Consider the following 17,341-nt stretch of genomic DNA (forward strand, 5'->3'; position numbering starts at 1 on the left):
ATATATACAGTTGCAGAACGCAATTGCGGTGCTGCACAGAGTTATAGATTTTCTAAAATCCTGAGCAGAGCCATTTTGGGCAGGACATTATATCACTCCGCCACTTCTTATAATAATAAATGATGTATAAATGAATGAATGAATTGCAATATGTCTGCCTCAACATAAACTAACTTTCATCTAAGCATTTTTTTTTCGGAAACAGTGCAGTTCAATATTTTATGCCAAATTTTTTATATCGCAGATAAACATAATAAATTAATTTTATTATAACAGCCTAAACAATCTCGCTATTCTCCATTATATTATTTTTACAGCTCAATCGACAAAATAAATATTGTTTATTGAGGTGAGCGGGGGACCAACTGACCAATGTACTAAATACTTTCATTATGCGCTCTTGATTTCATTTATACTCCAATCGTTGAAGAGTTTTTTACTTCAAGTTTAGGAATGAACCGGGAATATTACTTGTTTCTCATAATTTCTGATTGGGCAAGTAATAAAACTTCATTTCATGACTTTGTTTGTAGAAAAAATTGCGCCAAAGCCAAACTCTTAATTGCGAAATACAACGACGAGACTACAAATGTCGATGTTGACGTTAACATCCGTTATTACGAAGAAGCAGTTGATGTATTCAAGCAATGGGAGAAAAGTTTGGTGAGCCACTACTAATTTGTAAATGGTTTTTTTAGGTAAACATGAATTTAAGCTTAACTCAACATATGTTACTACTACCTTTATGGGCTTTTTAATAAATACTTTTTAAAGAAATAAAAGGCGTATGATTACAACAAAATTTTTTCATTAGGTATTTTGGGTGAAAGTTACATTTATTTAATTTATGTATGTAACCCAGACCGCGGACGTCTCGACGACCTTTGCACGTTTCCAGGTTTCCATCGAGCTGACTCTATCAGAGTCAGCCCGATGTCAGTTGAGATGGTATTTACCATAGCTGTTATTGTTTTGCGCCATTTGTTGCCTCGGAGGTATTTGCTGGAGATAGATAGTTTTTGGCAGTGTCCTCTTCATTTTTGGTATGTGTAGTCTTGGGTTTTAATTTGGTGATAATTGTATCCCAGGTGTTAGATAATATAAGCCCGTCTTCTATATTGAAAGTTGGTAATTTTTTTAAATTTCAATGGCTTCACGTACCATTCTTTTAAGAAATCATCTCTTGCCAAAATTTTTGGTTGGTCGAAGCGGATGGATGGCTTAGACGATCTGATATGTGTTCACATACTGCTGAACTAAAGTGACGTCTGTGTTTAATATCCAAAATGTATTCTTTAGTTTTGGTTTGGTTTATCCAATATAAGACAGGCCATATTCATGTATTTGGCGGAGTTTGCTGGACCCTATTAGATGAACATTTCACATATTTAGGTTTAGCTTATATTCTAGCTTAAGAAGCTAATGGATTTAATTATTTACCCACTAATTTGAAACAGGTTAGTTAAAAATAAAATCCTCGTCTCATTCCATTATCCCTGGCATACCGAAGTTTATTCCTCATGTGAGGAGTTTCTAAATAGTCTATAAGGATATAACTAAATCTCATATGATTAACTTAATTTTATTTAATTTTCATTGAATTTGTGGATCCAGATGACGATTGATGTAAACAGATGTTGAATTGATTTAATTTGACATAAAAGTTTCAATACATCTGCGTACGGCAGAAATTTTGAATATTTAAAACATGTAAGATGTATTATTTATAAAGATCATAAAGAGAAGCGGTCTCAAGAGTGATCCTTGGGGGACACTTAAAGGGGCTAACATTAGTTAGAAGAGCATCAACTGAAAACAATCGTTTAGCTTCTCTATTAACGTATTAAGGAAACAACAACACAAGTTTAAAGTTTAATTATGTATCATATTGCGCCAGGTGTGCCTTGGAGCGTTTTACGAGAAAGTGAGTAGCAGTGATGTGACATCAGATACCGGAGCGATGTGGACTCGTCGAATATACGCTCTCAACAGCTACGGAAAGGCTTTGCAATATGGCCACAAGTACTTGTATCAAAGCATGCCGAGAATGCTTTCAATTTGGTGAGTTTGTTTTTAATGATTACCTAATGTGCATTTTTCATTCTTTCCTTACTTCAAGTTCGAGCGTTGTATGCATTGATATACATAAATTGTTTTATGCCGTTGCTACTTGAAACAAGAGCAACTGATAGTTCGGTAACTATGAATAAAATTCTCTTTTTTGTCACTGATTTTTCAGTCAAACACATCGCTCCTTGAATACAAAAGGGACACAAATCAAAATCCATAAATTTTACAGGACAGCCAAAACAATTTTTTAAAACTGTTTTTTTATAATATTTCATAAATTGATTAATTAAACATAAGATGTTAATATATCATTCGATGCGTATTTTTAGCTCTATCTATCTACAAATATAATAAACTTTTGTAATAGCTTTTACCTATCAAAAAAAAGCATAAAAGTCCCTTTTGCATTCAAAATTTGAATTAATATTATAAAAAATATGTCAAAAATTAAACACAGTTTTACAAATAAAAATGGTTTATTGTACTTTTTTGGTAAAAAATCGTATCAAAAAGTTTAATCTTATTACTAGGTAAAAACATAAGTGATTGGACACCAGGAAAACATTGTATTAAAAAATCTAAACTAAAAAATCTTAACTTATTATTAAGTAAATATAATAGAGATCAACTTTGTACGTAACTATCATTCAGTAAAATTAAACATCTCTCGAAAACAATTATATTTGTAGGAATAATAGAAAAAAAAACAAGAGATAAAACTGTAATAATCATTATCAAAATATACATAAAATAACCATATTCATTAATAAATTCTCTAAAAAACTCAAAAAATAATAAACTGATGATACTAATTTGTCTCTCTTTAACATTAATAATTTAAACAAAACAAGATACGACATCAGTTCTAAAGGCACATAATTCAGAAGCAAGTGCAAAGAAGCAAGCAGAAAGTGTTTGTTTGTTTGAACGCGCTAATCTCTGGTACTACTGGTCCGATTTGAATGATTCTTTCAGTGTTGGGTAGTCCATTTATCAAGGAATCAAAATTAGGGATAGTAATAATTAAATAAATAATAAAATTGTAATAAAATTGCTATTTTGTAACACAAGGTATAAAATCGAAAACCTATTTTTGCGTGCGCTGTAAAAACTATTGACAATAGAACAAAATGATGTACAGGCTATAATATAGGCAATATTTTATTACTTATAAAACTATCGCATGAATTATACTTTATATGGCAAAACAACGTTTGCCGGGTCAGCTAGTATATAATAATACTATTGCACAATAACAATCTAAGTAGTCTTGCAAAATCACAGTTATTTAAGGCACTTTTTACGTAAACTATTTTAAGTTACAATTTTTAATCGTTATTTATTATTGTTATGTAAATGTTTGTATGAAATTTATAAGTCTTAATTATCAAAAGGAACTTTTAAAATTAACTATTCTAAATATTATCACAATTAGGTCTCTATTATTAAAATTACAAATTTTCGTAAGTAAAAGCTTTGGTAATACTTAGGAATGATATTGTTCTCAATAAGTTTAAGAATACCCTGTTTTTTAGTTTCAGTTATTTTAAGTTTTTGTTTGTACAGTTTTTTTGGCACTATAGGATTAGCAGACCTTCTTTTTGTCAGCGCGGCTACCTAGGTAAACTCTTCAGTTTCGTAAAAAGTCTTGAAGAAAAATTAGTTCTCATAATCGCGATGGACTTTAATAGTTTTTATATCAACCCATTTAACTTTTTGTCCATCTTCTGTAGTAGTGTAATTGCCTACAGCCAGAGATTTTAAATCCAAAAAACTCTCATGCATCGTGAACAACGAAGGGTCTTTCTTTATTCTTTGCAGTTTTAATAAGGGTTATATACTGATCCGGCACATAAATGGGAGAACATTTTAAAGCATTCGAAATATTGCGTTGAATTAGAGAGTGAGCAGCATCACCTTCATTTTGAGTGTGCCCTTTATTAAAAAATTATGAGTAACACTCCTCAACTTCGATAACTCATTTATGGCGTATTGGTACGTTGCTAACATAAATTTATTTTTATGTTGGCCACAACAGTTGTCACTGTAAAATACTACGTCAAAATAGTCAGAAGCTTTCTCATTCAAATTTTTCAAGTACGAGTACGTACGTACTATTTTTTTATCATTTTCCTTTTTAGCTCTGGCTAAATCTTTTTCTTTCAAATGCCGATCATATTGTACTTGTACAAGCGTTTTATCTTCAACATTTGCGGACGCTGTGCAGTTTTCACACTGGTCTCTTTTGGGTTTCCAAAAAGAAATGTTAAAGTCATTCACGAAGATGTTATAGTACAGTTTATAAGAAAGATAACCTTTACCTTCAGCTTTACATTTATCGACATAATCACGATGCAGAGTAGCAATAGATCGGTTTCCTTCAATATACTCACGCTTAGAGCGAGCGCGAGAGTAGTGGCTCTCAATCCTGGGGATGGAGTTAATGTGTTCCTTTGCCCTATCCTTCAAAGCAGCATTATTATCTTGCATTTGAATTCCAGTAATTGATCCCGAATTTTTCTTTACAACAGTCCGTATGCTTTTATCTGATATAGCAAGTGTATTCATAAAGAATAACTTGCATACTCGAATGCGTTGATCGATTTTCGTGAAGTAATATTCGTGGTTTAAGTTTTCGCAGGTACTACCAAGACGGATGTAGCGACACTTTGGCTCAATGTTTGTCATATGGTAGTATATAAATTGCCTTTGAACGTTTAAATCACCAGTGGCCCTGGTGAACGAAAACTAAAATTATTATCATGCAAAACGGCTATATTCCTTCCCATTCTAGCACGCTAAAAATAATTATTTATTCCACTATAATTTAATGCAAAAGCGACGTATTTCAAAATATGCTACTATATATATATAAATATGCTAAATATATATATAACTAATATTGGATTACAAAAAGGACGCATTTCAAATATGGCAATTTTGTATTACAAAATATAATAACAAATACTAATGTTAGAATGCAAAACGGACGTTTTCCAAAATATGGCACTTTTGTATAGTAAAATATTACCTGAAATTTTGAATCCTACACAGACTTATTTTGGATTGTGGCACTTTTTCACGGAACCAACGTGCGTTTGCGTTGAATATCCGGGCGCAACTAACAAAATGGCGGTTTTGCACTGACATTACCTGTCAAAGTGAGCTAATGCAAAAATGGCGGTAAGTCAGTGCAGCCATAATATAAGCAAAATTGATGGGAGTTTTTTTTCACTATAAAATATAGTCGGTTCAGGTGTCATTTTTGCAATAAAACGATTTTCATTTTTTTTTAATTGTGGCCCTTTTGCATTCAAGGAGCGACATATTGAAATTGGAACAAGTACGATTTATGTACCTACATATAATAACAAAACGATCTGAAAATACCCACTGGCTTCACATCTATTAAATATAGCTTAAGTGTATACAATTAAACTATTTGTTATGGTGGTTGTTTTATGTCATTAGAATATCAATTAACATAATTATAATAATATGTGTTTTTCCATCGACAAAAATGAGGACATTGTTTTCAGAATCATTTCTATAGTCCTATTCCTATTCCTATAGTGGATAACAGCCTCAAAATACTTTGGTTTTCCGAAATACCATTGTTAATTTAATGCGACCAAACCAATTAAGTATATAACGCTGAATTACATCCACCATCCAAAACACCGTATTTTTAATTTAATCTGAATTTGAATAGTAATGAGTATTCTTACAAAAATCTGTTATATTTATAGCCAGTCATGTTTCAGGTTGGACGTGGAAGTAAGCAACTCGGACACCAGTATACATTCCGTACTCGCTCAGATGACTGATATTATAAAGACGTACTCTGACAGGCTGCCCATACACCTCTACTTGACTGCGTTCTCGCAAATCGTATCCAGAATATGTCACCCCGTTAAAGAAGTACGTATTTTAAAAGTTACATTAAAGAACTATTTGGATATATGTATTCTCTTTTCCCTCCAAATTTTCAGTATGGCTTCAGCAAAACTCTTGTAACAACTTACAACAATATCAGTAAATGCAGTTACTTGTAACTAACTTCGGAAAATATAAAATCTTATAGTCTCTTTCTACTATTTAATGAATCGTAAATGTGTAATATTTCTCATTATAAGTCTACATTTGTGGTGGACTCTGTTTTTTTTATTAAATCTTACAAAAAAAGTAATGTAATAGAGAAGGAAAAATATTTCAAGTCTTTCAAATTATAAATAAAAAGTATGTAAGTATTATCTAATTACAACGGTATTTAGTATTATTTTTAAATAATTATTTATTTTTCAGACAAAAATAAAAAAAAAACAGATTAGTAATCTGATTTTTGTCTGAAAAATAAAAATATTATTAGGCAGCTGGTGTAAACATTAATTGTATGATGAATATGAAAGTTTTTTTAGGGGGCTAACGAGCAATGGGCTGACCCAATGAGAATTATAACAATAAAATTTGTTTTTGAGTCATGAATGTAAAATTTGGCTTTTATGCCCTTTAACATTTAAAATTGACCCACACAGGTATACCAACAACTGAAGGCGATAATTGTGAAGTTGATACTAGCGTACCCCCAGCACACGATATGGATGATGATGTGTGTGATCAAGTCAGGGTACCCGCAGAGGATCAAACGATGTGCCGACGTGTTCGCTGACCCCAGGCTCAAGGAACCGCGCGTGCAGAAGATGATCGGGGACTTCAGACTGTTAGCGGAGAAACTGATCGAGCTCTGTAACAAACCCATCGCGGGGAGCGGCTCTGTAAGTAGTACATAATACATTTATATTGTACATAAAGGTATTTGACAATCAAACATATGGTCAATCTGTTAGCATCACATTAGGCATCAAATGATTAGCCTGTGTTCTCTATACAACTTCATAACTGTGCATAAATGAGCAAACAATCAACTTGATAATAGATTACCTATTGAGATGTGGCCTATAATACCTACGCACCTTATTCTTTTTATCATGGATATATTATATATTTTTTTATTCTATTCACAAATAATTATTACGGAGTTTTAAAATTTGTCTTTGAAACAAAGCAACTGTTAGGAAAAATGATAGGAATAAAAACACTGCGATGAGATTACACTTGATTTTAATACTATGAGTGATAACAAACAAGACAAGTACGTACATTACCGATGACCATTAGCAGAGAACAGGAAGTTAAAGGGTTGACGTCTATTTGACATTACATATGTCACACTGAGCACAGACAAAATAAACTTTTAGGTTGCGTTTACATTTAAGCAATAGCTTCAACACTGGCCCTTAAACGCAAGCTAAACATAAACTACAACTTAACAAAGTTACATTCTAACTTAGTTCAGTTAAAACACAAACATTATAAGTTAACCTATGAACTTGTTAGCAACTGACTTGTGAAATAATTATGCTTTTCTTTACAAAGTGCTTTAGTTAATATGTCTGCTAACATATTTGCAGTTGACAAGTATTTTATTTCAACAACACCTTTATTAACAATTTCTTTAATAAAATGATGACGTATATCAATGTGCTTTGTTCTGGAATGAAATACAAAACTTTTACATAACTTAATAGCAGATTGATTGTCATTATAAATCGTGATTTTAGCCATGGTACCAAAAACTTCAAATAAAAATTTTCTAATAAATAAAGCTTCCTTACATGTGTCTGACAACGCCATGTACTCTGCTTCAGTGCTTGACAGAGCAACAGTGCGCTGCTTGCGGCTCTCCCAAGCAACAACGGACTTGCCCACGGTAAAAATGAAGCCAGTAAACGATTTACGGTCGATGTTGTCTGACGCCCAGTCAGCATCTGCGTAGGCTGAAATGTTCAAACCTGATTTGGAAAATACAAGGTTAAAATTAATTGTACCTTTCAAATAACGTAGTATTCTTTTGGCAGCTTTCCAGTGAGTTTCGCCGAAACAATCATTGAATTGACTGAGGTAGCTAACTGCATGACTGATGTCAGGTCTGGTGCAAACTGCCACATACATCAAAGAACCAATCAAACCTCTGTAGTCGTAGGTCTCGTACTGCTTGGGTTCTTTGGTAAGTTTAAGACCTGTCTCCATGGGTGTTGCAGCTGGTTTGCAGTCCTCCATGCGAAACTTTTTCAGTACCTTCTGGATGTAGTTCGACTGATTTAGGTAAATTTTGTTATCTTCCCTCATCAGCTTCATGCCAAGTACATGCTGAGCTGGCCCTAGATCAGTGATTTCGAATTCCTCCTGTAGTTCCTTCTTTATTTTATCCTTTCCTTGAAAATCTGGTGATAAAAATACAATCAAGTCGTCCACATACAACGCTATGATCATCATTGATCCATTTTCACACTTAAAGAATACGCATGGCTCAGAAGTCAAGCGGCAGAACTTTAATTTGTCACAGAGCACCTTAGTAATTTTATCGTACCAAGACTTGGAAGCTTGTTTAAGGCCGTACACAGCCTTGTCGAGCTTATATACCATATCTTCGCTCCCTTTAACCTTGAAACACTCTGGTTGCTCCATGTATACTGTTTCCTCAAGATCTCCATTGAGAAAAGCAGTTTTCACATCAAGATGTTCCAAATCCAAGTTGTATTCTGCTGCTAGAGCAAGAAGCATTCTTATTGTGGAGTACCTTACTACAGGTGAAAAAGTATCCTGGTAATCTATACCATATTTCTGGGTATAACCTTTGGCAACCAAACGAGCTTTAAATTTTATGAGCTCACCATTAGCACCATATTTCCTTTTAAAAATCCATTTACATTGAACGGGCTTATGGCCAGGTTTACGTTTTGTCAAAGTCCAACATTTGTTCTTAATGAATGAATTATACTCATCTGTCATTGCCCTCCGCCAACTGTCTGAATCCGGTCCCTTCAGTGCTTCGGTTGCAGTCTGCGGATCATCAGGGTAACCATCAGCCAGTGCCACAAAATTAGCAATTAGGCAGGACCCATCAGCTTCTTCGTAGGAGGTGTCTTCCTGCTCTGCTTGAGCCAGCGTGTCATCTCCTGGAACGTAAGTATAATCCAAACAGTTCTCCGTTTCAGAACTTGTGTTATCGCTCTCAGAATCATACAGTGTGATCATGCTGATCCTCTGTTCCTCTCTCTGTGATAATCTCATGTCATCAGATTGATCAGAACTCACAGTGGATGATTCTGATTGCTGAATTTCATTAGAAATCAGACTGTTGATGTCAACAATAGGATGTTGCTTGAAACTATCATCATGTGACATGTCTTTGTTCCAAAATTTATTTTCTATGAACACAACATTGCGAGAATTGACACAGTTTCTGTGGTTCTCAGTATCTATTAGTCGGTAGCCTTTCGACTCTTCATTGTATCCCACAAAAATATATGGTTTGCTTTTAGGATCAAGTTTCCTCCTATTCTTTACCATAGAATAAGCTACACAACCAAAAATTCTTAAATGGTTTAGATTTACCTTCTTGTTTGTCCACTTCTCCTCGGGGGTTTCACCAGGAACGGCCTTGGTAGGACTGCGGTTCTTTAAGTAGACTGCTGTGTTCACTGCCTCTGCCCAGAATTTCTTTTCCAGTCCAGCGTCACGCAGCATGCATCTAACCTTCTCCATCACCGTCCTATTGGCCCGTTCCGCGACGCCATTTTGTTGTGGGCAGTCGGGGATGGTCTTCTGGTGTTTGATCCCGCAGGTCTTTAGGTATTCCTTAAATTTAGAACTCATATATTCTCCGCCTCTATCACTTCTAAGAACTTTTAACTTCTTCCCAGTTTCATTCTCCACAAGGGCTTTGAATTTTTTGAAATTAGCAAAAGTTTCATTTTTTGATTTCAAAAAATAGACAAACTGCTTTCTTGTGTAGTCATCGATGAAACTAAGTATGTACCTAGCACCACTTATAGAGGGAACCTGTATGGGACCACATAAGTCTGTATGTATTAAACCCAGCACTTCTGTCGCTCTACTACTTGATTTCTTAGGAAAAGGGAGTCTACTTTGCTTTCCTTCAACACAAGACACACATTGCTGAAAATCAGAAGTATTAAAATGAACGCCAATTGCCATACCTTTTTGCAAAAGTTGCATACTTCTTAGATTAAGGTGACCGAGCCGCTTGTGCCACACTTCCTGGGATTTCAAGTCTGCCGCAGCTGATGCCATCATACTGCACTCCTGTTCCTCTGCAGTACAAACGCTATCAGACACAGTATCTAGCTGATAGACACCATTGACATGGGTACCTGTAGCTAAAATCTCGTTATTATCATAGATAGTACATGATGTACTATCAAAAGTAACAATATAACCTTTTTTGGTCATGGCACTGACTGACAACAAATTAGTACTTAAATTAGGAACATAATAAGTATCACTTATTGTCCTTACACAGTCTTTCAGCTGCACTTTTACTTGACCTAACCCCGCAGTGGATAGCTTTGCACCGTTTGCAATGCACACATCCACTGTTTTTTTCGGATCACATCCTACCATCACTTTTGCACTGTTACACATATGATTAGTGGCTCCGGAATCAATGTACCACTTGTTACTATTCACATTCACAGAGAGAGCCGTCACAAGCGCCTTGTTTTTAACAGGAACCTTCTTCTGCGAGCTCCTCGGTGGATGCCTCGTTCCCAGGCTGCTACTGTAGTTGCTTGCAGTTGCAATCTTTCTCTCCGGACAGTTCCGAGAAAGGTGTCCTTTGCCGTTGCACTTAAAACATTTGAATTGTTTCTGTGTGTGTGTGGTGACTAAGGCTGTACCACCTTCGTTCTTGTCTTCACGCCTTTGTACCTCTTGTAATAGTTTAGAGGAGATGGTATCGGTCGTCAACTTGGAACTAGAATTCTCAATTGCCATGATGAGCGGGTCGTAGTCTTCTGTGAGTCCACTCAACATTATCACTGCAACAAATTCATCATCCAGAGGTGATTCTATTTCCTCCAGTTGGTGAGAAATCTCCTTAATTTTGTGTAGGTATGACTCCATCGAGGGATTTTCACTCAACTTGGTGCTGAAAAGACTCCGCAGCAGGCCCAATCTTCTGCTCAGACCACGTCCTTCATAAGCCTTTTTCAGTATGTTCCACGCCTCAAACGCGGTTTTGGCAGAACGGATGTACGGTATTACCGTCGGTGCCACAGAGAGCGCGATCCTCGCCAACGCTTTCTCACCTTTATTTTTGTCGCTTTCGTTATTGGTTTCAACGAAGTCCCACAATTCCTCGTGAATTAATAGCATGCGCATAGTAAACTTCCAAGTGGAGTAGTTTTCTGCCCCTTTTAGTTTCTCCATACCTTGTGCAAGCGGGGACGCCATGTTGTTCATCGAAGCAACGAAGTAACGCGTGCGTGATGAAAAATTGGTACGCGTAATCTCGCCGAAATAAATATTTTTTCCTATTCTCCCAACCACGCTCTGCTACCATGTTAGGAAAAATGATAGGAATAAAAACACTGCGATGAGATTACACTTGATTTTAATACTATGAGTGATAACAAACAAGACAAGTACGTACATTACCGATGACCATTAGCAGAGAACAGGAAGTTAAAGGGTTGACGTCTATTTGACATTACATATGTCACACTGAGCACAGACAAAATAAACTTTTAGGTTGCGTTTACATTTAAGCAATAGCTTCAACAGCAACATGGACTACACTAATTTATAAGTAGCTATTTTTACAATATTTCTATATTTATGTGAATGTGAAGATCTCTTTTTTTATATAATATAATACGGTGTGGCATAGCTCAGCTGACCACGAGTTCTATCGATTATTTCCTGCCTAATCGTTATTATGAATTGAATAATCGGGTCCTCTTCAATGAATAAATTTTATTTCGAATATTGAAATATGTTTATTTTTCCTTCTAATTATAATTCGTTTAATTAAAAAATATGTGTGTCGAATATGAGAAGCCTTGATCGTAATGTAATGAAATTCGTTCGTTGACGTTTATGAAGTTAGTTGACAGTTGACACACGATGCGCGGCGACTCCACGACCAACTTCACGTCGGCTATGGACAACAGCTAGAGGGCGCAAACATACGGGCTGTATTGTACTCGATGCTAATATATTCTGGGAAATTTAAATATTATGTTATGTCACAAACAAGCTCACATCTAAATAATTGTAAAATTAAATAGAAAAAAGTAACAAAACCAAATGAATGTGCTAAGCTTCTATGAATATAAGACAACGACAATTTAATATTCGAACAAAATTGTACAAAGTGTCGACGCCGGGGAGACATCTCCACCCTCTCTTCGTATCACCTTCTCCAATGTTGTTATAAGAATCTGTTTAGTTGTTTTTGTGCTTATTAATTAGAAGACTTTAATTACTAACCTTAACAATAAAAATCTTTCGACTTTATAAGTATAATATAACTAGCTGACCCGGCAAACGTTGTTTTGCCATATAAAGTATAATTCACGCGATAGTTTTATAAATAATAGCCTATGTGTTATTCTGGTGTGTAAGCTATATTATTGTAAAGTTTCATCAAAATCCATTCAGTAGTTTTTGCGTTAAAGAAGTTCAAACATACATCCAGACATACAAACTTTCACATTTATAATATTAATATAATATACAAGACCTGATATATTAATTATTTTTTTTCATTTAAATTGTAACCAGGTCGTTACAGTATCATCGCTCGTGCGGTCACTACCGAGCTTGTTATCGTCCGACAACTTCAGTCACATCATGATGCCGTTCCAAGAGTTCTTCAAGATCGTGCTCCCATCTAAAGCGGCGAGACAAGAGCGTATCGACTTCAATATTCCGACCGAGCCTCTAGTTTATATTGCGGGCATTGAAGAACAGATACAAATACTACCTTCGCTACAAAAACCAAGGAAAGTTACGCTTAAAGGTGAGTTGCTAGAATTTTGCTTTATAAGGAGTGTTAATAAAAATCTAAAGGAAGATATAAATTAAAAGTACAAGTCACAAACACACACATACACACACACACACGCACTCACACCAAAGTACTCTCGCACAAATACCACGTCTTATTATAAATATTGTAAATCCATTATTACAAATAAATTCTACGATAGTATTACTATTACCTAATTTAAGTTCTGTGGATTTTGTGATTTATTAAGTAAATAAATAAATAAATTTAATCTTGAGTAAAATTTTGCAAAAAAAAACAAAACTGTATAATCTGTATAATTAGTTTCATAATATATCTAAAGTAAAATTCAAATATATTTTATATTAATTTATTTATCCGCCGAATAAAAAGTCAAACTTGTTGTGACATATGTCATTTTAAATGTCATAATAATAGCTTCATTTTATTGTATGACGCCAACAGTGAAAAATGTGCTCGGAAAGATCTATGACTCATTCAATTTCATTAAACCCGTAAAAGTCTAAATCAGTGTAATTCATATTTTACGATTACGCGGATCTTTCATTAATCACAAAACATTGATAAAATATAAATTATCATATTTACTAATTCAAGTCCCTAGGTGCCCTATATAACAAAGATCTCTCAATTTTTACTTTTTACACTAATAATTAACTCCCAGCCGCTGTTCACGCGTTATATATAAACTAATTGAAAGGTTTTATTTCAATAGGCTCTGTAGATCTTTTATCACTTACACCAGTTTCAAAATATCTCAACAATCAGAGAGCCAGGTATATGTTAACTTGTTAAAACAATAATAATTATTTTGTATAACAGTAGAAAGCTATTTTATATTTACATAAGAATAAAATATATTCCTCGGGTTGTTGTACTACAAAGCGAGCCTTAATCCATTTAGGGTTCAACTGCAATGTTCCATAAACAAATAATACTCTAGCAAAATGAGTTTGTGCTTTGAGTTCCCCTTCATAATTTACTTGGGCGTTGCCTTGAGAAATTGAATTTAATATGATGTTACTAGTGGCCTTCTGATATTAGATTTAGAGCTTCATTTGTTCAGATGCCACTTTTCTTTATTTGATAACAAAAAGACACACAGTTGTGGTAAACTCAAACTCATATTTTTTCTATATTTATGTTAGTATTCAAAGTGCGATTTACTATCACTTATTGAATATTAAAATCTACGGCTTATTCGAAAATATATCTGGGAAGAATAGCCGCAAAAAAAACTCGATGGGCTATATATACGTTCTTTTATAATTCTTTTAAATTGTATGTGTGTTTTGTATGTTTTACTGGGATCCTGTTGTAAAACTTTATACATATAATACATGTATTTACTATAGGACGTGACTATAACAAAATATATTGCAATAAGACTTTGTATAGTCATGAAGCATGTTCGTCACATATACTCGTGTACGTGTGAAGTTTGGTATCAATAGCAATAGGACGAATAGGATGTACAAATGTATTTTAGTTTCTTTCTACGAAATTTGGTGAAAAGTTACCTTTTAATATCTCAAATACACTGTATTATTTTTTGATTTATTATACTTATTTTGATTCAACAAATAGTAAACCTAGTGTAGCTATTGAATTGTTTTTTCCTTTCTAGCAAATTAAATTGTAGTTTGAGTCTATACTGGGTGGCCGAGAAGTTGACGTCCAAAGCTAAAATTTGAAAGCCTCATGGTGATGAGTATCCGAATCACCCCTAAGTATGTTCTACGATTTTGCGTAGTTTAGGAGATAATAATTTTATTCCCCTTTAATCCGCTTTTTTTACCTAATTGTGGCTTAGGACTTTTTTCTAATTTTTTTTGAACACTTTTAGTTAATTTTATTGTTGATAATTATTAACTACAGTTGCAATAACCACATAAGAAACTATGAATAGTTTAGACAATGCGGAACTAGTTTAGAATTGAGTCGTAAGTTCAAGATAACTGCTCCAGCTAAATTCATGAAAATGTTCAAGGTATAAAAAAAAAAAATGGGGAGCCTGTGGCTTCTAACTATTTTTAAAAACTTTCCAGAACATTGGCCAATAAAATGAGCATAATTCAAATTTTTGCTGAGGACGTCAACTTCTCGGCCACCCAGTATAAGAATGAGCTACATATTAAATAAATGTTCAATGTTACCGTGTTGATGCATAATATTAACAATTGATACGAATTTCATAATTTTCGATCCCTCCCCCATCCTTGTCACAGGTGGTCACATATTTTTTCTTAATATACTATACTACTTTATAGTTTTAAAACGATAGCTCCGGTTTTGATGGAGCCGAGTTTATACAGTCGTATACCATGTAATACGTTTACATTTTTAAAAGATCGCGGAACAAATAACAACGTGACACTCGCCTCAATAGACCGCGAAAACCGCTTAGAGGCCTCGTTGGTGCGCATGTTCATGTGAGTGTGTCATTTCGAACGTGTGTAGGTAGTTTCCGTACTGGTGCATATTATGTCTCCTGTGCCTTTACATAATGTGTTTACTTCCAGTACATTTTGTTTTTTTTTTATCAGCATAAGCCCTAGGTATTTACCATGGTAAATATTACCTAAATCAGTGTTCTTGTTCATTTTAAAAGTGTTTCATTTTCAAAAACACAAAATAGCAGAACTAATAAAACAAAGTTGTTTCAATATTTGCCAACGAAACCTCCTCCCCGCCTCTTGTTACACTTTGTCGATCCCCTCCCCCCCTCCCCCTTACCTTGTGACGTAACTAATTATTGATGGCCCTAAAGTGCATACATCAGTTCAGTAGGCAGGGCACGTTACAATAGCTGTTTGATTTGAATAAGGAACTTAAAAAACACGTTTATTAAGTCTCATAGTGTGGTCTGCTGACAATCTGGTTTTATGATCTATATTTTCTGAGTTCATTATACCTAAATGTTATTATATATATCTAAATGTTATTATATATATCAATAGAAAAACCTTTGTGATACTTTTTTCTGTTGTCGTTTATGTTTGTAGACTTGCCTTGTAATGTACCAAAACTTGATTAACATTTGATTTAACTTAGTCTTAATATTTTAGGTTCTGACGGCAAATCTTACATTATTATGTTGAAACCCCGTGACGATCTTCGTAAAGACTTCCGTTTAATGGAATTCAATGGAGTTGTGAATAGATTCTTACAAGACGCACCCGAGACCCGGCGGCGACGGCTCTACATCCGGACTTATAGCGTGCTGCCGCTCAACGAAGAGTGCGGCCTGATCGAATGGGTGCCGAACCTCGTTGGCCTGAGACCTGTACTCATGCATATTTATAAACAGAAGGGTAATTCAATTTTTCTTTTGGTTCTTGTCCGACTCATCGATACAATAAAGTGCTCAATGCGTTTAAAGTAGTTTTCACTACAAAATATACTCATTTATTAAAATCACCGCGCGTTGAGAATGGGACAGGCCGCCATTATAGTGACGTAAGGTTCAGGCAGACGTTTCGAGGTCCTTGTTCCAACGTGCAATTACATATAATGATGCCATAATTATTTTAGTTCCTTTACACTCTTTATACATTATAGGCTGAAAGAAAACACAGTTTTCATTATTTATAATAATTGAAAAAGTTCTATTGTCACCCTGTTAGGAATCCCAACAAGCAATCGCGAGCTCAGAGAGATGATGTGTTCCAACAACGACCCGGTCGAGAAAAAACGTCGGATATACGAACAACAGCTGCTGCCTCGACATCCGCCGGTCTTCCAGGAGTGGTTCCGTAGAGTGTTCTCTGATCCCTATGGGTGGTAGGTTACTGTTTGAAATAATAAAAAAAAACCGGCGCACCATAAAGATGGTAAAAGATTTTACCAATTAAACCATTAAATCAATCAACCGAAATAGATTTAGCAGAACCGTTCTTAAAATTATTCACATATTCAGCATTGGCAGCAACCAGAGACGGTAGGTATGATTGAAACTGCATATTTTATTAGTTGTGACTTGTGGCTGACTGAGTAATGTAACATATGAAAATCTGATGCGTCTGATCGTCTTCCGTGCTTGTTTTGCCGACGCTTTCTGTCTTTTTAAACTTTTTAAATGAATCATTGTAATATAACTTATTCAGTACTATTTATTCCTAAAATTCGCAGCTAGAATGTTTCCAACACGGCACATCTGGCTGTTCATCGAGGAGTGTTGTTCTACGTTTACTTATGATAGTGAAAATTGGGTTTGGCAGAAGAAAATGATGAAACATATATAATTTGTAACAAAAAATCAGACTTGTCTGTTTCTCCTGTGTGCTTTGTTATCAAATAATACTATTTTCTTTAATCGCTTAGGTGCGTCCTATTCAAATAAGTGTTTACCAGCGAAGCCCTAGTAAAGAGCAA

General features: G+C 34.6%; 1 protein-coding gene across 2 annotated transcripts in view; it reads left to right on the forward strand.

Moving 5' to 3' along the window:
• Positions 1-17,341, forward strand: part of LOC126972279 (serine/threonine-protein kinase ATR) — a 44,853-nt gene that overhangs the window by 20,572 nt on the left and 6,940 nt on the right. For both annotated transcript variants that reach the window (XM_050818907.1, XM_050818908.1), the window contains 7 exons: positions 534-663; positions 1,898-2,061; positions 5,835-5,991; positions 6,606-6,845; positions 12,721-12,958; positions 16,036-16,281; positions 16,594-16,750. In XM_050818907.1, the coding sequence (XP_050674864.1) occupies positions 534-663; positions 1,898-2,061; positions 5,835-5,991; positions 6,606-6,845; positions 12,721-12,958; positions 16,036-16,281; positions 16,594-16,750 (1,332 nt within the window). The remainder of the gene's footprint in view (positions 1-533; positions 664-1,897; positions 2,062-5,834; positions 5,992-6,605; positions 6,846-12,720; positions 12,959-16,035; positions 16,282-16,593; positions 16,751-17,341) is intronic.

Source organism: Leptidea sinapis, chromosome 26 (genome assembly GCF_905404315.1).
Source record: "Leptidea sinapis chromosome 26, ilLepSina1.1, whole genome shotgun sequence".
Classification (NCBI taxonomy): domain Eukaryota; kingdom Metazoa; phylum Arthropoda; class Insecta; order Lepidoptera; family Pieridae; genus Leptidea; species Leptidea sinapis.